The 26,438-nt window shown below is 50.0% G+C and overlaps 1 protein-coding gene across 3 annotated transcripts; it reads right to left on the bottom strand.

Annotated features, from left to right (window-relative positions):
• Positions 1-15,573: 15,573 nt before the first annotated feature.
• Positions 15,574-23,448, bottom strand: BOD1 (biorientation of chromosomes in cell division 1). 3 transcript variants are annotated; one of them, XR_004956555.1, is made up of 4 exons: positions 23,032-23,448; positions 19,626-19,750; positions 17,139-17,405; positions 15,574-16,274 (listed from the first exon to the last, which is right to left on the bottom strand). XR_004956555.1 is itself a non-coding variant. In XM_036242012.1 (4 exons), exons 1-3 carry the CDS (start codon positions 23,266-23,268, stop codon positions 17,210-17,212), a joined length of 558 nt encoding a protein of 185 aa, XP_036097905.1. In that variant the 5' UTR covers positions 23,269-23,448; the 3' UTR covers positions 15,574-16,274; position 17,209. The 3 variants fall into 3 exon arrangements, 2 of the variants coding, with proteins under 2 accessions (XP_036097905.1, XP_036097903.1); XM_036242012.1 differs by having other exon boundaries at positions 17,209-17,405; XM_036242010.1 differs by having other exon boundaries at positions 15,574-17,405.
• Between the last annotated feature and the right edge of the window lie 2,990 nt (positions 23,449-26,438).

Below are 26,438 nucleotides of genomic sequence, written 5' to 3'. Positions count from 1 at the left end.
CCGTCACTGAGACAGCTGAAAATGTCCCCAAGGGTCCCCCTGTGAAAACCACTAGCCCAAACAGTAGGGGTTACGACAAAGAAATGGGCGATTCTCTTCACAGGAGAGTAACGGGCTGCAGGGTTTACTGGCTCTGCCCAGAGGCAGATGGGGGGGCGTCTGTGGACTGCGGAGACAGGAGCGGACTGCTTGGGGAGGGTTGCAGGGACGTACCCCGTCGTGTGATACATGCAGCTGTGTCCGAGACATTCCACACAAGTCCCAGATAGCCAGCTTCCTGGGCTCCTTCCTGAGCCCTTTCCCAAGAGAGCCGGGACCCTCAGACTCAGGGCAGTAGCCCCATCACAGAATTAAATCTCCATTTAACCGGTGCAAACCTATTTGTTCGGTGGTGGGGATATGATGCTGATAATTTTCTCTGTGGCGCTGAGGCATCCCAGAGCCTTGGGAAAGTCTGTCATCTGACTTCTGATGGCCGAGCTGGGGACAGCCTTCCCCTCTGCATGCCCCAGGCACCTGGGTTGGAATCCAGTCCCACTGCTGGGCAAGTGCAAGCAATCTGACTTCATAGCCGTGAACCCCTGACCCGTCCATTGCCCCCGCCGCGCCCACAGGTTCGGGATCTCAGCTAAGATCTTTTGTGCACCTGCTGCGGCCGCCAGCAGTGTTCCAGGTGCTGGTGGTCAGGTCCACCCTGCACAGGCGGGGCCCAGGCAGCAGCGCAGAGGGGGCGCCCATATCCGGTGTCTCAGCAGAGTTCTAATCAAGCCAGCCTGCCTTAAGAACAAGCCCTAAGGGCTTTCCTTGTCAGCGTGCCCCCCTGGCTACCTGCGAGGAGCTTGTCAGGTTCAGTCAAACTTCTGGAAACTCTGGTTGGCCTGAGGCCCGGTGGGGAGAGCCAGCTCCCCACAATGACGCCCCTTCCCTTCTTCCCCCGCACTGTTGCGCACTGCCAGGGGCTCCGTGCGTAACTGTGACACCCACACCCTGTCCTCACCTCCTTCCAGCAGCCACGTGTGGCCACGCCTTGGCTCAGGGGCTGCACACACTGGGCCACATCCCACCCGGCAGTCCCTGCAAATGGGCTTGAGCCTTTCGGGGGTCTAGGATCAACCCATCCCAAACCCCGAGTCTATTTAGATTTGGGGTTGATTTGCGGCTCTTTGCCTTCAGCCTCCGTACTTCACTTCCCTGGAGATGAAGGGTGAGATTCGGCCGTGCACAGACATGCCCCTCCGGGGTAACCCCACACGGGACCGACTGCAGTTCTGTGGCGGCCCTGCCCTTCTGTTCCTTCCCTCCAGCCCAGAGCCCTCGAGCCTGTCTCTCCTGCTCGGTGTCAGGTGCCGTGGATTCTGATCGCGGACCACAGTGGGCGCAGGAGTAGAACACTCAGGACAGGGCGACCTCCAGGTCAAGTCGTGAAGCTGGGTTATCTGCAGCCCAGAGGGCCGTGGGGAGTGGGAAGACCCCAGGTCCCACGGAGGCAGACAGACCTGGGTTTGGGGGTTGGCTCACCTGGGACCTGGGCAGCTGATATGTGGGCCTTCCTTCCCAAGAGGTTTTCCTTACAGGCTCCGTCGTCATAGGCTTGCCAAGGGGACTGGAACGGGGTACCCTGCAAAGCTCCTGGCCCGAAGCCCCAAGTCCCCTTCTCCCTATGTCTTTCTCTTCAGCTTTAGATTTTCCTGGCTTTCTAACTTATTGAGCATTACTTGCTAGGCACTCTTTTAAGCACGTGATATGTGTTCATTCTTTTCACACTTGCCATGACCCTTTCAGAGTTTGCCTGGACGTGTGGTCAGCAATCGCCTGAGAACTCGCTAATGCGTGCACAGTCTCAGGCCCCAGTCCAGACCTACTGAGTCAGGAACTGTGGGGGTGGAGCCCAGCCACCTGTGTGCCCACATGACCTTCGCTAACACTTATTTGGCTCTTACTGTGTGCCAGGCGCTGGCTAAGTGCTTGCACACAGATCGTCTCCCTTATTTCCAAAGCACTCTAGGAGGCTGTTCATATACTGTCCCCATTTTACAGACAAGGAGACTGAGGCAGAGGACGATAAGTGACTGTTCAGGGTCACCCAGGCTTGAACTCAAGTGCCACCTCTATTTTTTTTACCGTGGTTACAATGATGACACGAATGCATGGGAAACATATTGTATAATTTAAAAATATAGGTTCCCAGAAACCCTTGCAACCTCAAGAGTCTTTATTTATTTTTTTAATCCTCACCCAAGGAAATTTTTCCATTTTATGGTCAGATAGAGTGGGAGGGAGAGAGAAACATCGACATGAAAGGGACACATTAAGTGGCTGCCACCCACACGACCAACCAGGGCCAGGGGCAAACTGCAAGTGAGGTACGAGCCCTTAGCAGGAACTGAACCCGGTTCTCTGTGGACTGCAGGGCAACACTCTAACCGCTGATCCAAACTGGCCAGGACTCAAGGGTTTTTCTTAAATGTGACCAAAAATATGACTGATGGGAACTGCCCATTGTCAGAGTATCTGACTTACCTAGGCTTTTCTGTAGGTCTGGGTGGCAAAGCCAGATGCCCACAGGGCCAGGCCAGGTATCGTGCCAGACATAGCAGGTGACAGGCAGTGAGGTGTCTCCAGGGTGAGACAGCAGGACCTGGTGGGGACTGTGGTGAGTTGGAGTGTATACCCTGCTCACAGGTAACTGTTGCAGAGCTCCGGAGAGGTGTTGCCATGTGAGTTTGTGGGCTCCTTTTACCCCATTTTATTAGCAAAGATGGAAATCTGGATTTGTGTGAAATCTCTCCATTTTAGAATATTGACCCTAATTCCGTTTTTCAGATGGCATGAAGGCTGCCCAGAGGGCATCTGCGGGCCTCCTCCATGTCACCCACCTTCAGGTGCTGGAGGAGGTTGTCTATTTGGTCGATTTCATTGTAATTCCCCAGATCCAGTCTCCAGCATTTAATTACGGATTTTATGCATTTTCAGTATCGCCACGAGCCAAGAGATACCTATGCGGGGGGGGGATCAGGGAATTGAGTTGGATTCCAGAGACCTCAGGCAATCAGCTCTGGGTTTGCAGGTTCCCTTCAACGGGTGGCGGGCTGAGATCCTGCATCTCAGGCTCTGCGGCGGCCCGCACCGACAAGGAGTTGTGAGCGCCCTCTAGCGGGAAGAGAGGCACTGCCGAAAGCCTTGTGCTGTCTGGAGGCCTGGAGAGCTCCCTGAGGTGGGGGGTTCAGTCCCGGAAGCTGGAAAATGACCTGGTGGGGACCTCAGGGTTCAAAATAACCTGGCTGGGGCCCCAAGATTTGAAATGACCTGGCTGGGCCACCAGGGACACATAAAAGCAAGGGCTCTCTGCAATTGGAGAACTACTCGAAATAGTGACAATATCAATAGTAAGTGTAACAATCATATTCATAACAAATAGGATGAAAATAAATATGATAATTAATATTTAACAGCTTATGCTTTGCAGTTCACCAGAGGTTTTATTTATAGTGTCTATTTAATCATGAAAACACTTAACAGTAGTAAAAGCAATATTTAAATAATAGGGAAGTACATACAAACATCTTTAAGGTCTTTTAGACAACTTTTTGTTGAAATAATTCCGAGATTTCTGAAAAGTTGCAGCAATAGCACAGATTTTCCATATACCTTTTATTGTTAATATTTTGCCATATTTGCTTTATCATTCACTCTGGTTTGAAATATATATTATTTTAAAAAGCGATTGCTGTCTGATGGGTCACGGGGAGCAGTGTATCAGATTCCTGCAGGCTGTAGGTGAGCACCCCTGCTTCCTGGCCTTTCCATGGACAAGTGCCAATGCCGGGCACACACTTTGTCCTTCAACTTTCAGTCCTGACACACCAAAGTGTCCCTTTGACAGCCCTGATTACTGTTATTAAAACTTCACGCAGCCAGGTGGCTCATTTGTGTCGTCCGGTACACCAAAAGGTTACAGGTTCAATTCCCAGTCAGGGCACATACCTAGGTTGCGGGTTTGATCCCCAGTTGGGGGCATACAGGAGGTAACAGGTTGATGTTTCTCTCTCACATTGATGTTTCTCTCTCTTACTTCCTCTTTTTCTAAAACCAATAAACATCCTTGGGTGAGGATAAAAACAAAAAAAAAACCTTGTTTGAGCAACGGGGCTGTGAGATAGTATTTGCAGTCTAGTAACTGATGAAGGACCAATACCCCATAATATTAGAGCACCTACAAAGATGAGCATCCCACTGGGTGAAGTTCGGTAAGAATATCAACAAAAAGTTCACAGAGTAAAAATACAAATGGCTGATAAACATACAAAAAGATGCCAGTCCCACAACCATATCCCTGGACCTCTCTGTGGGTTGCTCCTTCTTCCCAGAATGCCTTTGGTGGCAGCGGGGGGATGGGGGGGTAAGCATACATGATTGCTGGGAATGGGAGCGGCATGTGGCAGTATTTGTGGAAATGTGACCCGTGCATACTCCACTTCGGGCTGTTATCCTGCAGAGCCCCAGCTAGGACTGCACGAAGTTCCTCACCGCCACGGCATTTTACTAGTGGAAACCTAGACTCAGCTCAGTGTCCATAAAAAAGAGAGTGGTAAACACTGTGGCCTGTCCTGTGATGCCCTGGTGAAAAGTTAGCATTACAGAAGAGTGACTGACCATTTGTGCTCCAAAGACAGATGGCTTAGGTTGAAAGCCAAGTTTTGCTACTTACTTGCTGTGTGATCTCGGACAAGTCACTTAACCTCTCTGTGTTGTGCTTTCTCCCTCTGTAAATGTAGGATAGCTGTAGCCCCAGCCTCACAAGATCATTGTAAAGATAAAATGAAATTTGTATCATATATATCATAGAATGATCCTCGAAATTTATTAAATGAAAAATGCAGTCTCTAAAACTATATATAGATATACACACATACATACTGTGATGGCATTTGTATAAAGAATTTTACCAGTGGACCCAAATCGTTTGCACGCATACACAGCCACACGCATAGGAAAAGTTCTGGGGAGATCCACAGTAAATCTGTAATCCTTGTTGGAACAAGGAGGCAGGTGGGCTGGAGGTGTTAGATGGGGACCTTCACATTTAACTCTGAGTAGTTTGACACTTCACTTGCGCAGTTAAAACAAACAAGCAAACAAGAAGCCACTCTAAAAGAAACGTCTCCCAGACCGTGAGGTCTTCTTACCTTCCTACCCTGGGTGTACCCTACTCTGATTTCATCTTGCTCTTGTCAAAGGATTTAATTGAAAAGAGGAAGCCATTTCCCTCTAAACTCCCCCACCTTGATCATTAATGCTCATCTGGGGACTGTTCTTGCTCTGTCGTCCTGTCCTTGAGCCACTGCAGTGCAGTGTGGAAGGAACCTTGTCCTTGCTGCCTCTCTCAAGCTGGTTCCTCCCGCCCGCTCATAGTGCGCTCTCTGGTGGTGGTAACGCGGAGTGCAGCGGGCCCATCCTGTGGGGGAGGGCTGAAAGCTCTGCTCGTTCTCAAGGGCACTGGGCCCTGGAAACCTGGGTTTGGCTCTGGGACTAGTGCTGGTGGTCTCGCCAGGTCTCTGTTCCACGCAGGTAAGAGCCTTTCCCCTTATTGTTTTTAAGTTGTCCCTACCTGGGTTATCAGATTTAGCAACTGAAAACACTGGACGCCCAGTTAAATTTGAATTTTAGTTAGAACACAGATAATATTTTAGTATGAATATATGGCATGATTGCATGGGAACAGGCTTATTCTAAAAAATGGTTCTCAGTGTACCTGAAATGCACATCCCTGTGTCTGACTGGTGCCCGTGGGAGGAGTTCCTGCTGTCCTGGGGGAGGCGGAGGGAGTAGGCGTGGAAGGGGGGAGGGGGAGTGCCTGAGGAGAGGGTGAGGGTTCAGCTGGGTCCTTTGCCTGCGGAGGGGGGGAGCCGTAAGTGACATCAGCTTTCTGTGCAGCTGGGGTTGCTCTAGGACAGTGCTTCAGCCCTGTCTGCCCCGGAAGCTCTAAAATCCTGATGCCTGTCCTGCCCAGAGAGTCTGACGCCTGTTTCGGTGGGAGGATAGGCTTGGCATGTTTTTAAAGCCCCCAGACAATTCAAACTTGCTGCCAAAGCTGAGAATCACCGCGTAAGAGCTGGTCCTGCAGAGGTATGTGTTTGCACGTGTGTCCCAGATGCCTTCATTGTGTGTGTCCCCAAGTTCACCAGTCTGGGGCTCCTTCCTGAGAGCCTGCCTCCATGTATTAGGGAAAAGGCTGGTGCTCTTTCCCAAGTGTTCCTAGACTCCCACCTGCCCCCTCCTTAGGGTAATACTTTAGGGGTCACTTCCTGCCTCTGATTTCCTGTTCGCGCTGAACACTCTACCTCATTCCTGTCTCCCCTCGGGACTGTCTCTTTCTTTCTGTCCATGTCAACTCAGCACTGGTTTGCACTGACCAGCAGCTCACAGCTGTCACGTTGAGCAGATGTTTCCTGAAGGTCTGCAGTTAATGAAGGGTGTCGTCCCCAAGGTAAATTACTCTGCCCCGACGTCCTGGGTTACTCCTGCAAGCCCTGCTTCCTCCAGCGGCCGACATGCAGCTGGCTGCTGGCTGAGTTCCAAGTTGCTGTCCTTTCTTAATAGAGCCGGTCAACTCTTTTCCATGCAGCTCCCGTGCGTCCAGGTAGTTCTCAAAGAGATGAAGGCCCTCTGGAAGGACTGAGTGACTATGCACCCTTCCTAGGCAGGCAGGCTCCAACTGCAGCCGATATTTAAAAAATAAAGAGCATGCCTGGCTGGTGTGGCTCAGTGGTTGAGCGTCGACCCATGCACCAAGAGGGCACCAGTTCGAGTCCCAGTCAGGGCACATGCCCAGGTTGTGGGCCCGATCCCCAGTGAAGGGCGTGCAGGAGGTGGCCAATCGATGTTCTCTCTCATCAATGTTTCTATCTCTCCCTCCCTTTCCCTTCCTCTCTCTCTAAAATCAATATAGAAATAAAATAAAATAAATAAAAAAATAAAGAGCATCTCCCCTTTCCTTTGATGTGTGTGAATCTCCAGGGATTTTAGCAAGTGATCTTAATAACTACAGAATCAAGGTGCTTGGATGAAACTGAATAGTTGGAGAGGTGTGGGGCTCCCTGGTTCTGGAGGAAGGCAGCTGGTGTCAGCAGATGTTTCTGAAGACCTGGGTTCAGGCCACATCTGTTCCCTGGGGAAGGCAGGAGGAAGGGAACGGCAGATGGCAAAGGAGGCTGAAGATTAAGGCATACCTACACAGGTCGCCCTGCAGATAGAGTCCCTGGCCCTCGGGGAAGGGCTGAGAGAGGCGTGAGGAAGAGGCCTGGTGAGAACGAGGCCCAGGGGTCCGCCTCCCTCCGCTCCCAGGAAGCACAGGGAGGCGGCCGAAGCCAAACTGCCTGGGAAGCCAAGTCCCCGGTGTCCAACTGCGTTCCGCCCTTCTCCACGAAGTGACCCGTGACTGCTCTGCCGCTAGGACTGCACAGGTCCCGGCTGACCAGAACACTTCACTTCTCGGGTCTTCCTTCCAGCCAGCTGCCTCTTTCTTTCCTTCTCTCAGATTTTCCCACACGGAGGGGAGGCTTTGCTTTCAAAGCTCACTGTGAAACGTCCCTCTGTGCATGCGTCGGGTGAGTGAAAACGAGAGCGTGGGGTGATGCCAAGCGTGGGCCCAGTGTGGGCTCCTCTGCAAGGGCCTTGGAAGGTGCTGCCTTCCTGGGGCGCAGCCTGTCGCGCTGGGCTTGCTGTGTACCGGCACTGCACCCCTGCTGCGTGGCCCAGAGGCACTGTCCGGAAGGAACACGTGACCCGATGCTCCTTCAGCGCTGTTTCTGGCAGTGAGCTGCCAGCCACTCGCAGACCACCCCTGGGCGCCAGCAGCAAGAGCGAGGGGCGACTTCCACGCAGGTTGGCGTAATTCACGGAACAGACTGCGTTCACATGCAGGGGTGCATGCCGACACGCAGGAAGGCTGCCTGCGAGACAAGGGTTGTGAGTGGGAAGGGGGGTGGTAGCCGCTGCTTCCAAAGGCCCCGGCCCCCTGCAGAGGCGGGCTCCCGCAGGTCTGCCTTCCCAGAGGATCCCAGGCACCCTCGGCACCCAGGGCACCAGCGTTCTTTTAACCGATCCTTCTTCCCTTGAGCACTCTGGAGCGTCCGCAGGAACCCGCGGAGAGTCTCTGCCCGTGTGAAATATGACGGGCACGCAGCTGGGCGGGAAACATTCGAGTGGGACGTTGGACCCAAACCCTCGCAGCTCCCTTAATATTGGCCCAGGGGCCCTGGCCGGTTTCGCTCAGTGGTTAGAACATCAGCCTATGGATCGAAGGTTCGATCCCCACCCTGGTTGATGTGGATCCCCATCAATTGGGAGGCAACCAATTGATGTATCTCTCTGACATTGATGGGTGTCTCTTTCCCTCTCCCTCCCTCCTTCCCTTTCATTCTATTTTAAAAAAAACAATGGAAAAATATCCTTGGGTGAGGATTAATAACAAAAAATGGCCCAGGGGCCTGAGGAATAGTGATGTGTGCACCTTTGGACAAATTACTGGCTTGATACACTGAACTTTGGTGACTCTCCCCGAAATGGGAGAGGCAATTCAACCGTTATCTCAATCCCTAAGAAAAGATGCTAAGAGCAGCTGAGACACCAGGCTTGTAGCAAGGTGATGTGAGGAGGCAGACGAGGGAGGAGGAAGGTGAAACCGCAGCCGTGCGTGGTTTAACATAAACTTGGCATTTTTAAGCAGTTTGGATTTACAGAAAAACGCCAAGAGAATAGGGAGAGTTCTCTTCCACACCCAGCTTCCTCCATCATTAGTGTCTTAGGCTAGCACGGTATGTTTTTCCCAGTGAGCGCCCCACAGCCACGCATCGTTATTCATGATGTTGACTCAGAGAGTTTGGTTTTACTTCATGTCCTCTTTCTGTCCCGGGGTCTCACCTAGGACTCCACCTCACACTTAGTGACCGTGTCTCTGAGGCTGCTCTTGCTGTGGCAGTTTCTCAGACTTTCCTTATTTTCTGATGACCTTGACGGTTTGAGAAGGACTGGTCAGGTGTTCTGAATGTCCCTCAACTGGGATTCATCTGTTATTTTCCTCATGATGAAACCGAGGTTATCGGTTTGGGGGAGGATGGTCTCTGTCAAGGGAACATGCCATCAGCGTGACTTAGCACTCTGATGTGGACCTTGACGTTGACCTTGATCAGGGCGTTTGTCATGCTGTCCTAGGAGGCAGTCCCTTTGTGGAGCCCACACTTAAAGAGTGGGAGTTCTGCGCCCTCGAGGGAAGGAGCTCTGTGAATTCTTTGTAGTTTGTTTTTTTCTGCACAAGCGGGAGATTGGAGCCATTCATTGAGGATCTGTTACCAGCCAAAAGGTGCGGGGGCTGGGGCCGCAGTGTCTCCAGGCCTGGACCTGCTCTTCCCACCGCAGGGAGAAAGGGGGTGCCAGTCGAGGAGGAGGAAGAGAGGACGGAGAGCGGGATACCCTGGCACCCTAGGGAGGGGCAGGTGCTCCTGACTTCTGTGCCCCAGGCCACCTCCGCTGTCCTGCTCACGCTGATGGACATGCCCCGGAATCTTGACATAATATACTTATGAGTTTCCCAAATGATAGTGGAAAAGTTTTCTTTTGCTCTGAGCAGAGTGTTAAAGAAAAAACAACAAGGTCAAACAGTTACAAAAACCACAGCAAAATAATCTGTCCCCAGAATGTCTCTCCTCTTTCCTCCCCTCTCTGAATGAGGGGCCAGCGCTGAGCTGTGTGTCTGACCTCCTGAGATGACATGCTCTCTCTCCGTGAGTGTCCCGGAGTCACCTGGCCAGGGGAGATAGGGCCCTGGGGACTCGTAAGCAGGTCCCAGCTCTGGGGGAGTGCCACCAAGAATTTTTCCACTCTGATGAAAGGGGAGACTCTTCTAGTTTGGGCTGTTTAATGAATGGCAAAAGTGATTTGGAAAAAACAAGATCTGGCTACTAAATGCAAAGGTTATTTTTACTGCAGAGGGACAGCCATCTAATAAAAGGCTCCAACTGCCAAAATTTGTCCGGCCCCTGGGAAGCTTTATGGGCATTTAAGTGTCTGTCCTTTTGATCATGGAGATCACTTGCTGTGCATGTCTCAAAGTCAGTGAGAGCCTTGCCAAGGTCATGCAGTCCCTGCCAAAGGAGCTGGTGTCACCTAAGGACCGAGGTTTGTTTCCAGAAGGAAAGACTGAGGTTTCCATTCGTCACAGTAATGTCACGCGTCTTCCGCGCTGTTTGCCCCATTAGCTCCACCCACACTCCAGTGCTCAGGCTGCAGGAGACATTGCATTCTGGGTTGTTCTGTCCTCGGGCTGCCTGCAGACTCTGAGACCTGAGATGCACGCTTCTTGCTGAGACTCATTTCCTCATCTATGATGGTGCCCATCCCACGGGATGGTGAGGGTGTCCTGAGATGGTGCATGTAAGGTCCCTGGGTGTGCACACGGTGGTCACACCTAGGGTGAGGCAAGTTAGGAGAGCAAAGAGCAGAGCAGGGTGGTGGCCAGGCCCAGTCGGGGGTGGGCAAGACAGAAGCCGGGGGTGCGGCCTGGGTGCCCTCTGGCTCCAGTGCCCTGCTTGCTGCTCTACCCGGCCAAGGACCTTCCGTGGCCTGCCCTGTTCCGTGCTCGGCTGTTTCCATCCCACCAGGCTGCCACCCTCTCACTGACCCCGTGAGGTGGGTGGCCCAGAGCCCCCGGGAGTGGCGGTGACTTGCCCGCCGCGGTCTGTTTATAGCAGTGCACTGAGACCCAGCGCTGTGGTCGGGTCTGGCGGCTGCCCCACAAAGGCAGCTTTCAGAACACACTGGGCTGGAAACGGGGGCAGAATCGGGGTGAGGCAGAAGGCAAAGGCAGGCCGGGGTCTGGGTCGGCGACTGTGCTGGAAGTTCTTACACATACCAGACTGTGCAGAGGGCTTTGCACGTGTGACCTCAGGTCCACACGGACGCGGAAACAGAGGCTGAGACACTTGCCCAAGGCTTTGAGCTGCTCTTTTGGGGGAGCTATGACTGGAGCCCTGAGTGCCCTGAAGTAAGACTGCTATCTCCACCGTGGTTGTTTGGCCTTCCTGGGTAAAATTAATCCTAATAGTTGCTATTCAGAGATTATCTATAGGGTGTCTAGTGGGGGAAAAGGAGAAACATCTGTAACAAAAATGAATTAATAAAAATTGAAAAAGAAAGAAAGATTATCTATAGTTCTCAAAGCAACTTTATAGATGAGGAGACTGGGGTTCCGAGGGGACCAGTGATTTGCCCATGGTTGCACAGGTGGGAAGTGAGAGTTGGGGCACATCACCCAGCTCCTCCAAACTGTGAGGGAAGGAGCCTGGCAGACAGGCCCAGAAGCTCTGTTCTGATGGAAACCTTTCCTCTAGGACAACGCAAGGTGTCTTCCTCCTGAGCCGCCTTGCAGGTGGCGTGCCGTTGGCCCCCTCTCCTGGCATGACATGGAGTGCTCTCCGTCAATGTGTCTGAGCAGGAAGCAGGCCTCGCCATCCTAGAACTGGCTCGGGCAGACAGCCTGTGGGCAGCTGGTCTCCTGGAGCTCGCTGTCAGAGTTGGGCGAAAGGCTCCGCTGATAATAAAGGGCCACTTGACTAGCAGCAGCTGTGCAAACATTGTCCTGGGGATGTGGGGAAGCAGAAGGCTGGTCCCAGGCAGGACAGAAGTCCTGGGTGTCCAGGCCCACTGCAGACCACAAGGTGTTCCCAGCGCAGACTTACTGGGAACAGCAGAATGCCGTGTGACAATGCTCCTTTGTGTGATTGGACCCAGTAATGTCCACAGTGTGGTCATCCACCCTTGCCCAAGCATTAATGGAGATTTGTGCTTGGAATGAAAACCAGCAAAATCCTAGCTTATTAATAACTTATGGAATATAAATAAGTTTGTTAGTTGCTATAGCTTGTGAAAACGGCTGCATGGACTTAGACCAAACTTGGTGGGTCTGTTCCCAGTGGTCTGACTTGGTGTATGAGGAATGAGCCTTGGGCAGGCGTCAGAAAGACAGGCAGCTGCCACCACAGTGGCTGACCTTGAGCCCTAGTGAGACACACGCAGCAGATGGGGGCATGGTGGTGATGGTGAGATAGGGTGGATAGAGAACACAAAGGGCCAGATTGACCCCCAAGGCTGGGAGGTGGCCCTCCTGTTTCCTCTTGGGGTCAAGCCTGAAGTCAGCTGAGCCACCTGCTCCAATTGGCAGGTGCTGTCACGTGGCATTGATTTACTGCTTCAGCCCTTCTCTGCACTGTCACCATCCTCTGGCTGGTTCTTTCCCAGGAAGAAGCTGTCAGTGCATACTGTATGACCTTGAAGTAGGGATCAGGTCAAAGGTTACAAATAGTCATAGAGCCACTAGGTGGGGCCAGGCGAGTAAAAGCGGTATGGACAGGGCAGCTGTAACTCGGGGAGACCATGGGCCCACTGGGCTTGTGGCAATAAGGGAAGAGGTCGGAAAGTAGACTGTTAGCAATACATCATGGTGATAGTGCCAATAACTGGCAAGGCCTTACAGGAAAGAGGTGAACTCAGAAAAAAGCTCCAGTGTGTAAGCAGAAATTAAAGGGAAGAAGGCAAGCCTAGACAGTCGAGGATTTGTAATGTTGGATAAGTAAACTGATTTGGGGCCCTGAACAGCAAGAAACAAATGTAGAGAAGCCGTATGTGACAGAAGCCTCCATGCAGTGATCAGATTACAGATGTCAGACTAGGGCAAACTTTTCAGGTGGACAAAATGGCTCAGGGAAAACAAAGGGTAACACTTACATTTCCCACAGAAGCCCCACCGACTCAAGATTTTACCCAACAGCTGCTCCATTAAGAGTGCTGGATAAACTTGACCACATTCAGCCTGACCATTGGTTTAGCTTCTGCCATATCCAGTCTGTTGCTGTTGCAGGGGAGGAAAAATAATTTTCCCTCTACCCTTCTGAGTTCTTACCTGAGACTCCTGTAATAAGACAGATTAACAAGAGAAAAAACATGAGCAAGAAAAAAACAAACAAGTTTATTAAACATGTATTCCTTGTGTATGTATATGTGGGAAATACCCAGGGAAAAATTAGTAACTCTCTGAGGTATCTTAGAACTCTGGCTTAACTGCGATCTTAATAAGGACAGAGGAAGGGGGATGTAAATGTTTTAGGGGAGTGTAAATGATTTTTAGGAAAGACAAATGGGCCCTTGAAGAGTAGATGGGAAGTATGATAGTTTGTGACAGTTTATCTGGGTGTGGTGAGGACTTCTGGTCTCCTCTCCTATGATAAGAGTCAGTCTTCTCTGGTTGATGAAACTCCCGGAAAGGGGGTTGATGACAATTCAGTTCCTTTTGGAGGATCTGTCCTTAGGCAGAGAAAGGAAGTTCAGAGAAAGCCTCTCCCTGCATTTGCTGCTTTTTTAAGTACCTACATCTCAAAATCATCAATGTGCCAACTCCGTATTTTGGGGTTGCATATTCCAACTGGGTGAAGGTGGATTGGTAATGCAAATCAAGCATTTAGCCTAGTTACTGAGTATGGGTCAGGGGCAATGGTCTCCTGTAGATGCTGCTCCAGGCAAAAGAACTGGACTTCAGAAACCAGCATGGGGCTCCTAAATGGACATCCACAAGACTCTAAGGTTTTGATGGGTTTTAAAGGTTGGTACTAGTTGTTGTTATCTCTCAGAGGTTAGTTCTGGTTCTCTGTGGTTTTTCCTTTAGGGAGAGAAGCCTTGAGGTACTGACTAGTTCCTTGTTTAGGAACACATGCAGTAAGGGGATTTAGGGACAAAGTATTTTGGATGGCCTTAACTTGCTTAGGGAGGAATTGTTCTATCTCAGGACACACAGGATCTCCCTAAATTCTGCATGACTAACCTGACACTCGGAGCATGTGCAAATAGGCTTAGCAGGTGACCAGTTCCCAAGGAGGGGGCGGAGGCTGGCTGTCAGCTCCCAGTTCCCTTAGGGCTGTTTGTCTTGACTCCCCTGCCAGGCCTGACAATGAAACTTTTCCCCAAGGGCACTGGGTACTACTTCCTTTCAGTTTGGCTCCAATTAGCCAAAGAGCCAGCCCTCTGTCCCAACAGTATATTTACTGCTGTGATCTGATGACCTTTTCTAGTGAAATCATCTCTAGTCTATGTGACTGTTAATGGATAGAAACAAGATGATTAAAAAAAAAACTCTGGTTGACGCCTCATAGGGAGGGGCCTTCCCATGGAAGGATCATGGTTTTGAAGAGGGGACACTAGTTAGTTTGAGGAAGTTCTTTGCAAAGCATAGGACGGGTTAAGACTGGCCACTCACGTCTACCTGTTAGTCAAGTAAAGAGGACTAGAGGCCTTCTCTGGTGCTGAGGACTTTGATTGTTGAACCCGAAACAGAAAAGGACATGAACCTGTTTTGGCAGAAGTAGAATTGAGCCCATCCTGCCCCAAACGTGTGGCCAGTTGCTTTCGAATGAGTACACACGCCGAGTATGGCAGTGCAGTCCTATTGCAGGGGCACTGATGGTGCAGGTGGAAGTGGGTTAGTATAATGGAACCAGCTAAATACAGATCCTCAAATATTTTGTTGTAACCCACTGATGAACAAGTCCACTGCCTGTGTGGAGTTGGTAAGTATGCCCCCCCGTCTGTGGGCTTTCCCAGGACTGGTTTCCTCCCACATCCCGAAGTTTGTGCTTGAGGTGAGCTGGCGTGTCTGCACTGTCCCGGTCTGAGTGGGTCGTGAGTGGCCCTGTGACGGAAGTCCTGGGCAGCATGTCTCCTGCCTCCAAGCTGCCAGGAGACTCTGGCCATCTTCCACCCTGAACTAGAATAAGCAAATAATTATCTTGTTTCTATTCATCTTTCTTAAAGGTATGTACAGCCCAAGTGTTTAATATTAGAGGTGTTTTGGGTCTCTATGTGGAAGTTTGGGATGTTTCTGTGACCAGAAAAATGCTGCAGGAACGTAACTCTTACATCAATTAACTGATGGTAAAACGGAATCTGTCATATTTCATTTCGCTTCAAGTTAGTTTCCAAAAACCTATCTATGATGTTAAGTGAGGACTTCCTGTAGGTTACCATTTATTAGATTAACAATATCCAGCAGCAGACCCAACTAAGGACCAAAGACTCTTGGTCTGAAGTGACCGCTGGCGTTACCCAGGGCACAGGGCGTGGTGTGTGCAGGGGGCCAGCAGCCTCAGCATCACCAGCGTGCTGGACACACGCTCAGGCCCCACCCCTGAAATTCTCCCCCAGAACAGGCGTTTTCCTGAGATCCCCAGGTGATCCTCCTGCACATTCAAGTCTCAGAAACACCGGTATAATGCACGGCCCTCAACTGAAGACTGGCACTGGGAGTGGTCCGAGGGAGGACCTGCCGGCCCACGCCAGCTGGGCCTACTGGCTTCAGGGCGACGGTGTTCAAGTTGTGTGCCCCACTCCTTCGCCACCAGGAGCCATGTGCTGTGCACAGGAGCGGCATGTGAGCGGAGGGAAGTTTACCTTCCACATCCTGGGCTCTAAGATTCAGTTGAAGCTTCAGAGTAAGAGTATCAAATTAGTTTATTATAAAACTTAGGCTATTCATTGATCATTCAATTTTCTAAAAAACACAAACATGAGAAGAAAATAAACACAGCTAAGACTTCCTCTCCTTGCAGGGCAGGAAGCAGCCCTGGACAGAGAGCCTTTTACCTAGTGTCTGGACTTTCTCATGCGTCCTAGGGTCCCGTGTCTGTCACCTCTTCGGGGAAAGGACACTGAAGCTACAGGATTCACGTACAAGAGGGTCACTAGAAGGTCACAGCTGTCTGATGCTAACAGCTTGCACGTCCTAGTTTGCAGCTCTGAGGAATGATGCCAAACATGCTGTCACAAACCCCCAGCCCACCCCCACTGCCATTCTCAGAAGCTGCATCCTGGGGGCTGCTTACGTTCCTTCACTGCAGCTCGTTTATCCCCAAGCACGAACCCTAACATCCACGCGGTCTCCAAGTTCAAGTAGAAAGGTTTGCTTCAGGACAACCCCAGCCAATGTAGTGTTTCTTCAGGCTCTGTAGTGTCTGCGGGTGTCCCCTTGGATAGGCTAGCCAGTTGGCAGGGCACATAGGCCAGCTTTCCTCCTGCCACACTTGCTCCCCATTCAGTGTGGACCCCACTTCCAAAGTCAAAGGTGAAATCAGTGACGACCTGGGCCTGTCTTCATTGTAAAGTTGTACTGTTATGAACTGAATGCATTTCTTCACCACTATTTGATGGAGCTTCCAAAAGATGTCAGGCATATTCTAAAACGAAGAGAATCCTATCAAAATGCTTACTGATAAAAGAGTGCATTTACTGAATTTTATGTTCCTAAAAGAATTTACAATTGAACTAGGAAGACACGGAGTGAATGTCTTGACACTCCATAATGGCATCAAGGTCTGCTCCCACATAGGCATCCAGAAAGTTCCTCTCTTGGGTGAGTGCCGCCTGAGCCCGGAGTTCCTGCCTTGCTCACTCACTGATGCTTTACCAAAAATACAGACATTTTAACGAAGCTTACAAACAGGACACCAATGCAGAATGAGGTGTCAAGGCCAACCCAGAGGTTACTAACGATGGCTAAGCACCGTCCACTGCCCATATGGCTCACACTGTCTCCCAAACCTGCAAAAAGCACTGCTCTGTGCATCTACAGCTACTCTTAAAAATTAGATTCCAAATAGAGAAGGACGCGCTTACCAGAAGAGCCCCATGGTAACTGACAGTGGTGACCTCCACTCTGTTTAAACATCAGGAAACCAAGCAGGGCTTCGAGCAGACTTCAAGTCCCATTTAGGATGAGGCCAGTTTTGAATGCATTGCTTGATTTTATATCCAAATTGCAAACCCAAATTTAACTTGTATCCAGGGGTGAGACTCATTTAAGCGACTGTAGAGAAACAGACTTTCATCTGAATTGCCCTGGTGCACACCTGCCCTCCTGCTGGTTTCTAGTGAAGCATCCCTTCACAGCTGAAACAGCTCCATGGCCGGCTCCTCCTCACTGACACCGGAAAACGCCACTACTTAGTTCAGTGAAAAATGACTCGTACACAGTAGATGAAGTCCATCTGCGTAACTACTTTTCTGAACAGACAAGATGATTATCCCCAGGGATGGCTTACCCCTCGGCTATCCAGTCATACATTTATAAGTCAGAGATGATGCTCCTGGGCTAAAGACGGGGTACCGGACCTTAGGAAGCATCCTGGGATGGCGCTGGGGGGTCCTGGCTCTCTGGCTCTGGAGGGGGCGCTGGCACGGCTTCCTTCTTCTGGGCTGCCAGGAACTCATGAATTGCTCGCTCTATCTGTGGCCTGAAGATGTGGTTTAGTTTGGGATCCACCACCTGAGAAATAATTCTGTCCACTCCAGCTTCCAACATTCCTGACCTTGGAGAGACAAAGAGATCATTCTGTTATTCAGTCCTCTGAGAGGCTTTTGTCCCCAAAAAGTGTCATGTGAAAGCCCAGTAAATATCCCCTGGTCAAAGCAACAGCCACTCCAGAGAGTTCTTTACAAGGGTGATCCACTTAGCAGAGTTCAAGCTGTTACGTTTTTACTTTAGAGGAGCAGCTCCCAGCCAGAAGCTACCTATTACTCCTAACGCACAGTCCCACCCACTACCACTCAGCCCTGTGCAAAGGAAGCCAGCCAAACCAAGCAGCCTGTCCCAAAGACAATGAAAAGTGATGACGACGAGGTAGAAAAATCTTGAGGACGGGACAGAGTTGCAAACCTTAATCGTGCTGGCAAAGCCAGCCAGCCCAGACTTGACTCCATTTCCTTCGACATCTATTCTCTTACTGGCCAAGCAGAGTAGCCTCCAGAGGCAACCTGGCTGCTGATCTAAACCTTCTCTGACTAGATGCAGTGCCAGGAGGGCCACCGCATTGCCACAGTTCCACACCACCTGCAGCTGTGGCTGTACCTAGAACACACATTAGGGACTTGGAAGCAAACAAGTAAATAGGAAACAGATCGGTTCTAAGCTCCTTAAGGGGCTAAGATACACCCCAAATCCTTTTTAAAGTACAGCAAAAATTCACCAAGATAATCCGTATGAACACTTGGGACAGGGTAGTGAGGAAGATTATGGGGACAGGAAACACATCACATTGGAAAGGAGTCCATGGAGTTTCACACCTAAGTGTCCTCACAGGACTGAAATATGCGAATACCATCATAAGCACATGGGTAGGTTTTACTTCTCCCTTAGACTCAAGAGTTCTTGGGCCCTAGCCAGTTTGGCTCAGCGGTTAGAGCGTCGGCCTGCGGTCTGGAGAGACCCAGGTTCGGTTCCCGCTAAGGGCACGTACTTCGGTTGCAGTTTGTCCCCGGCCCTGGTTGGTCGTGCGGGTGGCAGCCACTCGATGTGTCCCTTCACGTCGATGTTTCTGTCTGTCTCTCCCTTCCTCTCTCTCCCTCCCACTCTAAAAAAAAAAAAATAAGAGTTCTTGGGCCAGCCAAGCCCTGCTTGGGTGGAAACAGGTCCTGCAGTGACTGGGCAGCCGGTGGCAGGCCCAGCAGAGGAAACAAGTGAAGAACGCAATGACAAGTGAGACGAGAAACAGGCCCTGGACTGCTAAGGCTGAGCCCTGGATTCAGGGGACTAACAGTTATCAGCAGGAAGCCCAGATGTAAACACGACCCATTAGAGCCCAGGGCACTTTCAGGGAAACCCACATTAGACAGCGTGTGCCCTCCAAGCTGAGCACGTGACGCACAGTGAGGTCAACACCAGGCCGTGGTGAGTCAGTCAGGACGCAAAGCCACCACCCCTCCTTAGTCACGAGCCCATTGCTTTCCAACTGCACCCCCGTCTCCAGAGGCAGATTCGCAGGGTCTTGACTGGACGCAAACGCCTGATCGGAGAAAGCACAGTGCGGCTCGCTTCCCTGGAGACTGAGCCTTGTAAAACAGCAGGAAATGAGCAGATAAAGACTTTTTGTCACAACTAAGTTCAACAGCAGAGCCCGATTTCCTGTGAGGCCTTCTACGCTGCGGACCTGGGACCCCGCTTCTGGGCCTGAACCGCCAGGCCAGCGAGCTGGGGCTGCAGGATCTCACTGGGCGACAACACTCCAGGTGTAAGCAGCAAATCTTCATTCCATAACTTCAATAGAATTTGCCTCAAATTCAAAATGTTAGCAAGAATCATAGCATATTAAGTCCAATTTCATGTTTCTGGTTAAATATATTCTAGATCAAATAAAAAAGCTGGAAAACTTACACAGGTGGTGAAACTAAGCATTCACTTAGAAAGTCAAGACCCAGCTCCTTGTGCCCAAGATCCAAACATTGATATCTTGCCCTGAAACGCCCATGTATGTCCAGACTGCTTCCTGAAAACTTCAAAGGGCAGAGATCATGTCTCGCAGTTTGGATACCCTTTGATGCACCCAACAGACATGCACAGGAAGCCTACACAGGCTGGAGAAACTAGCAAGGACGCCAGCTGAATGCTGTGCTGACTCAGACGTGAGTGTGCGTGAAGGAGAGTCTGCTGCAGCACTGCGTGCTGTCTGCTGGGAACGACCACGACCCCGCGGACAGCGATGCGGCCGGACTCCCGCTGCTGCAGTTCGCTCTCAATTCCTGTCCGTACTTACTGAACCACGCTCTGCCGCAGGCCGTTTCGCAACTGGTTTTTATTCATCGTGGGGTTCCACTCCTGCTTGTCCAGATGTGTTGACACAAAATTATCCACTTTCTGCCTCAGGTTTTGGTAAGCTGGCTAGAATATTAAAAAGGGGCAAGGTCAGAAGTTACACGCATCCAAGTTTTGGAAATCAGTCACGCAGAACAGCGCTTTTCTTAGAAACGCAGATTTTCTAGTTCTTAACTGCACTTCCGTGGGGACAACGACAATCACGCAGCAGGCAGAGCATGAATTAAAGGCTAACGAGTGCCCACTTTATGGGTGGGCACAGTGCCAGGTGTTTCGTGTTTTCTCTCATTTCCTTTACAGGCAGCCCTCTGAGGGGAGGTCCTTGGTAGCCCTCTCCTGTCCCCCCCTCTTTTAGAGATGAGAAATTCAGGCTTAGAAAAAGTGAACAACTTGCTCACATGGCAAAGCCAAGGTTAGACCCAGGCTCTTTCTGAATCAGAGACTGGGTTCTAGCCTGGCTCCGTCGCTTACCAGCTCTCTGACTTTCAACAAGTCCTGCAACCTCTGTGTCTCCGTCATTTCCCACTGGAAAACTGTAGTGTTACTGCCCCATTGACCTTGCAGGGTATCCTCAGCAGCAGACAAGGCTCAGGAAAAGTGCCTGCATAAACTGAAGGCCCACCCCGACCTCAGCATGATGCAGAATTGGACTGAAGTCAGAGCCTGCGGAACACTGGGAAAGGCTGAGGCGAAGCACTTCAGTCCAAAAAGGAGCCGAGCGGTACCAGGTGTAATATGTACACGACCCCCCCTGCCCCACGGGGCACAGGACACCTTCCTACCCTAATGATGCTGAATTTAGTGATGTGCTGCTCTGGTCAATGGAAAGTTAGTGACAAGAGACCTTAAAGGTGGTTGTACTGCCTGGCTTGACTCTTATGCCCTGATGACCGTCTATGACAGCATGCCTTGGGTAGCCCCTGCCCCTTCAGCCTGGGACCCAGGATGAGTATATGTGCGGCAGACCTAACCCCACCCCACAGCTTGGATCCAAGCCTAGGCAATCTGCAACCTACAGCTGAACCATCCTGCTGAAGCCTACAGAGACCAGCTGAACTTTGGGGACCTGTAGTCCTATCAGCATGAGGACGAATGCTTGTTATAAGCCACTGAGATCTGGTTTATTATGCAGTGTTTTTTGGCCAAAGTTTGCTAACAGTCAATAAATGAAATTGACAAAAGAGTCAGTCGGCCTTAACTCCATGAGTGCACTCTTCCAAGAGGCCAAGAAAACTGACTCACAAAATAAAAGACTCCACTGAACCTGGAAAGAGGAAAGCAGGGAGATAAGTGAGAATTAAAATGATCGTGTTCCATCTGCCTAGCAACTCTTTTTTCCTGGTAATATCCTCCCCTCTTCACAAGGGTAGGGCAGTGGGTGCCATGTTCTCCTGGCCACAGCAGAGGGTGCCTGACCCATGCTAAGACAATGCAGACACTTCCCTGGGGCTTTTTTTTTTTTTAACTGGAGCTAAGAGTCCCCTTCTGGAAGAGGAAGCTACAGTAAATCATCAAGAGATACAGTAACCAAAGGGATGACCCTGCTCTACATGAGAGTGGAGCACTATAAAGAACAGAAATGGAAGGCAGGCCTAGGGGAGCAGCCCTGGTCCGCACCCTCCGGCAGTTTGTTCCTTCAGTCCTTCCCTGGATTCCATGAGTCAGCAGAACCCCCTTTGCTTAAAGGAGCTAGAATTAGATTTGTGCCTTGCAGCCAGCCATCCTGATACTATGTCTTCTATTCAAAATAACTTACCTGGTTTGAGATGACAGTTTACTGACAAAGGACAGCAAGTGTCCCCACCAAACCTGAACAGATGCTGACAATACAGAGTAATGCCCTTGTTCCCTAAGTGAAAAGACCTTTTGTGCCTGCCATTAACATTTTACTGGATTATCTATCCCCGTTCCCCACTCCCCGGCTCAGTTTGTTCTGTTTATGTTCAGTTTGGATGCACTGAAAAGTAAATTGCAAACTTTATCAGTACATTTTCCCATAAACACTCCAGCAGTCTGGGGTGGGGCCAAAGAATATGCATTTCTAATGAGTTCTCAGGTGATGCTGCTGACCCAAGGACCACTTTGAGAACCGTGGGTCTAATGCAACGAAGAACTCAAGATGTGCCTGAAAATACACTATCTTCGAGAATAAAAACTGGTAACTACCAGAAGGAACACCTAAGGAGGTGTTAAGTGTGGAAGGCTCAATTCCCTCTCCACCAACAATTTCTCAATATTAACTTAAAAGTAAAAAATAAAACGCATGCTACATCGATTAAATCACACAAAACCTACTGGAACATAAATGTGAGTGGAGGGCGCGTGATGGGAAGTGGAGAACACCCAGAGAGAGTCCTGGGAAAGGTGGAAACTCTTGGACCCTTAAATAAGAAAAATTAAACACCTCATTTCAAGGACCACACTTCTTTTTTTTTTTTTTCCTATCTTGGAGAATAGCAGTATAGACCACTCACTCTACATACTGTCTGGTCCACATGTCTGTTTTCCACCCTGGAGTTCAAGTTCTGAGGACTGGGAGGGGGCTGACTTGTCCTTGTATCCACTCAGCATGGCACCATGCAGGCCAATACAAGTTCAATAAATAAACAGACTGGGTTTTCCGACCCTTAAGGTCTTATTTTAAGCTCACAATCTTGTTGTGAGGTAGGCTCAGAGAGGAGAAATCACTCCCCTTGAGGAGCCCAGCCAGTCTTGTTAGAGAAGCATCTGCGTGTCTCACACAACCCACAAGACGTTCATTGAATCCAAACAACCTTGGCAACTAGGTAAAGTGAAACAGCGTTTTACCCGAGGGGTTGACCTAGGGCATTGGGATCTGAAACAGACTCCAATCACAGGCGATGGAGTAGGAACAGGGGTGCTGGCTCCACAACAGTGCACCTTCGCTCAGCGGCATGTGCAAGTCTGCAATCGCTGAGCTGGAGAAAAGGAACAAATAGCTACCATGTTGACGATTGTGCTTTCAAACCATTCTCGCGTACTTACCTGGATTTCTCCATTCATGAGGTGTGTTATGGAGAGGCTTCAACAATCCCATCTTGGGAAAGACAGGGTGTAGATTCTAAAACCAGTATTGAAACCCCAAGTTCAGAGAAGAGACTGGGCAAAACTAAATCATACACTAACAGAGCCGGGGCTGGGAGCCCAACCCACGTGCGCATCGCTCAGAAAGCTCCCTGTGCTGCCCCAAGCGGTCTAACCGCACTGCGGAGATTTTGTTTTTTAAAGGTATCTTTTGTTTTTCTCTCTGCTTTGGAAATGCAAAGCTGCAACCTGGGAGGCCTCACGCCGGGCCCGATCCGGTTCGGTCCAGGCGGCCTCAGTACCTTGGTGTCCACGTCGGCCAGGCAGTCCCGGCGGAAGCTGTCAAACAGACCCCGGCTCTTGAGTTGCTCCACGATGAGCGCGATGAGCTGCGGGTCGCCGGGAGGCAGTGAGGCCGGGTTGATGGGGCCGCCGCTCCCGCCGCCTCCCGCCGCTCCCGTCCCCGCCCCCGCCGAAGCCGGGCCCGCTCCGCCGCCGCCCACCGTGCCCGAGCCCCCGCCGCCGCCGCCGTCCGCCATGGCTGCGCCCCCGGCCCGCGAAGGAGACCTAATACGGCTTCTTCTCAGGGACAGAGGGCCGGGGTCGTGTAGAGGTGGCGGAGGAGCCAGAGCAGGAGGAGGAGGCGGCGGCGGAGGAAGAGGAGGCAGGTTGTGAGGCAGAGGAGGTGGCGGGACAAGCGGCAAAAACCGCCCGCTCCATCCCAGGCGCTCCTCAGATGACGTCACCACGGGTATTTGCATTGTGGGGCGGGAGGTTTGCGGCAGTCATCTCCGGCGTTCTTATAGGCCGGAGTCTGGCGAACCGAAACTACAACTCCCGGCAGGCTTTGCACCCGCTCGTGGCCAGTTTGCGGGGCAGTATGGGAATTGTAGGCTTAGGCTCTCGTGATTTCTGCAACGTGGGCTGGCCTTTCAGGTCCATCACTGCAACCCTTGTTCTAAATTAGCGCCTACCAGCAGTTTGTGGGGTGATTAAAAAAATGTAGAGTAACAGGTTGATCCTTTAGAGGTTTTCATCCAGTTTTTCTGGATCAGGGCCAAGGACTCTGTGTTTTTAATGTGCACTCCCTTGGCCTCCTTGGACAATATGATGCAGGAAATTTCTATTATTCAAAAATGTATGCGGTTCTTTTTCTCCTTCAGATTTTAATAGCAATGCATACTGATTTTAGAAAATTGGAAAATAATGGCAAATTGTCTTCCTTATTTCTTTCTTACATGTGTGGATTTCTCCCAGTATTAAATATTACCACTACCACAACCAACAATAATAATAATACAACTAATAATGAGTAATTGTAATAGGGCAGGCATGCTGCTAAAACCTTTACTCACACTATGCAAAAACAGTCTAAAAAGCAGATATTGTTATTGCTATTTTACACGCAGAAATGGGGGCACAGAGTTTGTTGCCCTGATCACATGGCTTGAGGCAGAAAAGGAGTATTTGAACACAGGTTTTCTGAATCCAAATCTTGCAATGTTTAACCTGTTACACTACATCCTGAGAAGTAACTGGCATCATACACTAGGTAAGGCTTAATGTCCTGATCATTTTGTAGCCATAATTCACCGTTGGAACCCAGTGGCTGCCACCACTATCCTGTCTTCCTTTAAGCCTTTTGCCCATTGTTACCTCATCTCTTGCCCACAACCCCAGGAATTATGTCTGCTGTTGTTACTCTTTACCTTAAATAAACACTGGAGGGGATATAAATAATAAATTTTACAATATCTTTGGTTTCTGGGAAGAGGCAGAATAGACAGAGATCAGAAATTCTCTCCACTCCAACATTTCTTATTCAAGAAAGTTAAGCCCTGACCAGTTTGGCTCAGCGGTTGGAGCGTCGGCCTGCGGTCTGGAGGGACCCGGGTTTGGTTCCCGCTGAGGGCATGTGCCTCAGTTACTGCTTGTCCCCGGCCCTGGTTTGGTCGTGTGGGTGGCGACCACTCGATGTGTCCCTTTCACGTCGATGTTTCTTTCTTTCTCTCCCCCTCCCACTCTATCTGAACAAAATAAAAATAAAAAGTTAAAATGATCCCTCAAACTAAATATTCAGGTAGGTTATACTCATCTTTCAATAGCAGCGCATCAGTGTTCCTCAATGATTAATGTAATGACAGATGTTCTCTCTCAGTACTTCTCCATCCTTGAGACCACCTGATTCCTACTGATTGACCCCACTCACCTTTAGCCTCAGGAGAAGCCCATGTTCATTCCATTCCAAACCCCTGATCACTGACAAGCTTCATCTCCATTTTTGGCACATCACACATTACTCCTTCCTTAGGGGAAACTTTTCTGACTCTCAGACCTAAACTGGTCTTTTCTCACTGATATAGACACTCAGAACTTCATTCTTGTAGCAATTATTATCACTGAAAGTGAATAATTTATAGTATGATTGGACACCTGTTTCCCCTGCTAGAGTGTAAACTTTAGAGCTGGGATCACAACTTATCCATCACTGTGTCCCCAGCCCGTAGCACAATGCCTAGCTCAGAGTGAATGAATAAGTTCCAGTCTGTTACCTAGAGTCATCGGACAGGATGAGGGGGCGGGGAGCGGTTGTCACTTGGAGCTACAATCTTCAGGAAAGAAGCATTATAGTGTAAAATTAGGGGCTGATCTGTCATGACCTAATGGGTTAGTGATCCTGGAGATTGGCAGCAGATGGTTCACCCTTTGGCACTCTCACTGTGGGTCATGGGATCTTGTGCCCTGGTTGCTGGAACAATGAACTGTGAGAAGATGCTGTGCCCTGTACCTGTGACCTCACCACTGGAATTGATATAAGTGGGGTGGAGGATGAGATATAAAGGTGATCAAGACTAGGGGAGGCTTATTATTCATCCAAACTTGGAATAGGAAGCTGCCACTACATCCCTACTGCACTCTACCTCGTCAAGGAATGTGTAATACACAATAATGGTCACTAGGGAGTGCCATGACTACATTAATAATCCAGGACCTTTAGAAATTTCTATGCAGAATGTTGCTTTAAAATTTTTGCCTAGGTACGAATCTTATTTTCAGATACCCTTAGGGAAAAATATCATTCTTGGATCTCAGTATTAAAATCTGTGACAGGTTGCCTGATCCCAGTGAATTGCACATATGAAGGTGCTGGAATATTTTATGTCAAAGACAGCATAAAATGGTGAGACCACCACAGCCCAAACATAGGTCTGGAAGGAGAAAGGGCAGGAACCGGATCTGTTGGTTGCCATGGGAGATCTGAAACAGCAGCAAGTGCATGGGGTTTTTGCATGGATGGTGCTGGATTGGAATCTCAGCTCTGTCACTTTGGGGTGGTGTGACTTTGGGAAAGTTGCATAACCTCTCTGAGCCTCAGTTCCTCAGAACCTTGGAGAGGATTAAACATCATTTTGGCAATCCGTTTATAATTTCTGGCCCTTAGCACATGTTAAGTACGTGTTGTGGTCACGAATTTACATTTGGGTTGGGAGGTTATTTGATTAACCTCTGTCTTCCCCACTAACTTCTAAATTTACAAGGGAAAGGATTGTCGGTTTTTATTTGTCATCATGTTCCCAGCACCTAGAATAATGCCTTGGTAAATATGATAGATAGATGGGGGGGAGGGGGGGGAAGAATGGGAAATTTGCTCTTCTAAATATAGAATAAAGCTGTTTAAGGTTTTTGATACTGCCTTTAACGAAATGTC

Source organism: Molossus molossus, unplaced genomic scaffold, assembly GCF_014108415.1.
Source record: "Molossus molossus isolate mMolMol1 unplaced genomic scaffold, mMolMol1.p scaffold_m16_p_4, whole genome shotgun sequence".
Classification (NCBI taxonomy): domain Eukaryota; kingdom Metazoa; phylum Chordata; class Mammalia; order Chiroptera; family Molossidae; genus Molossus; species Molossus molossus.
This window is presented reverse-complemented; position numbering and strand designations above follow the sequence as displayed.

Bases quoted from the DNA above. Each gene is read 5' to 3' on its own strand.
- BOD1 (XM_036242010.1), bottom strand. From the start codon at position 23,268: ATGGCGGACGGCGGCGGCGGCGGGGGCTCGGGCACGGTGGGCGGCGGC. The intron at 19,751-23,031 runs GTACTGAGGCCG...TTAATATTCTAG, and splicing joins TGGCCGACGTGGACACCAAG to CCAGCTTACCAAAACCTGAG. The intron at 17,406-19,625 runs GTAAGTACGGAC...TGTCTCTCCAAG, and splicing joins CTGCGGCAGAGCGTGGTTCA to GTCAGGAATGTTGGAAGCTG.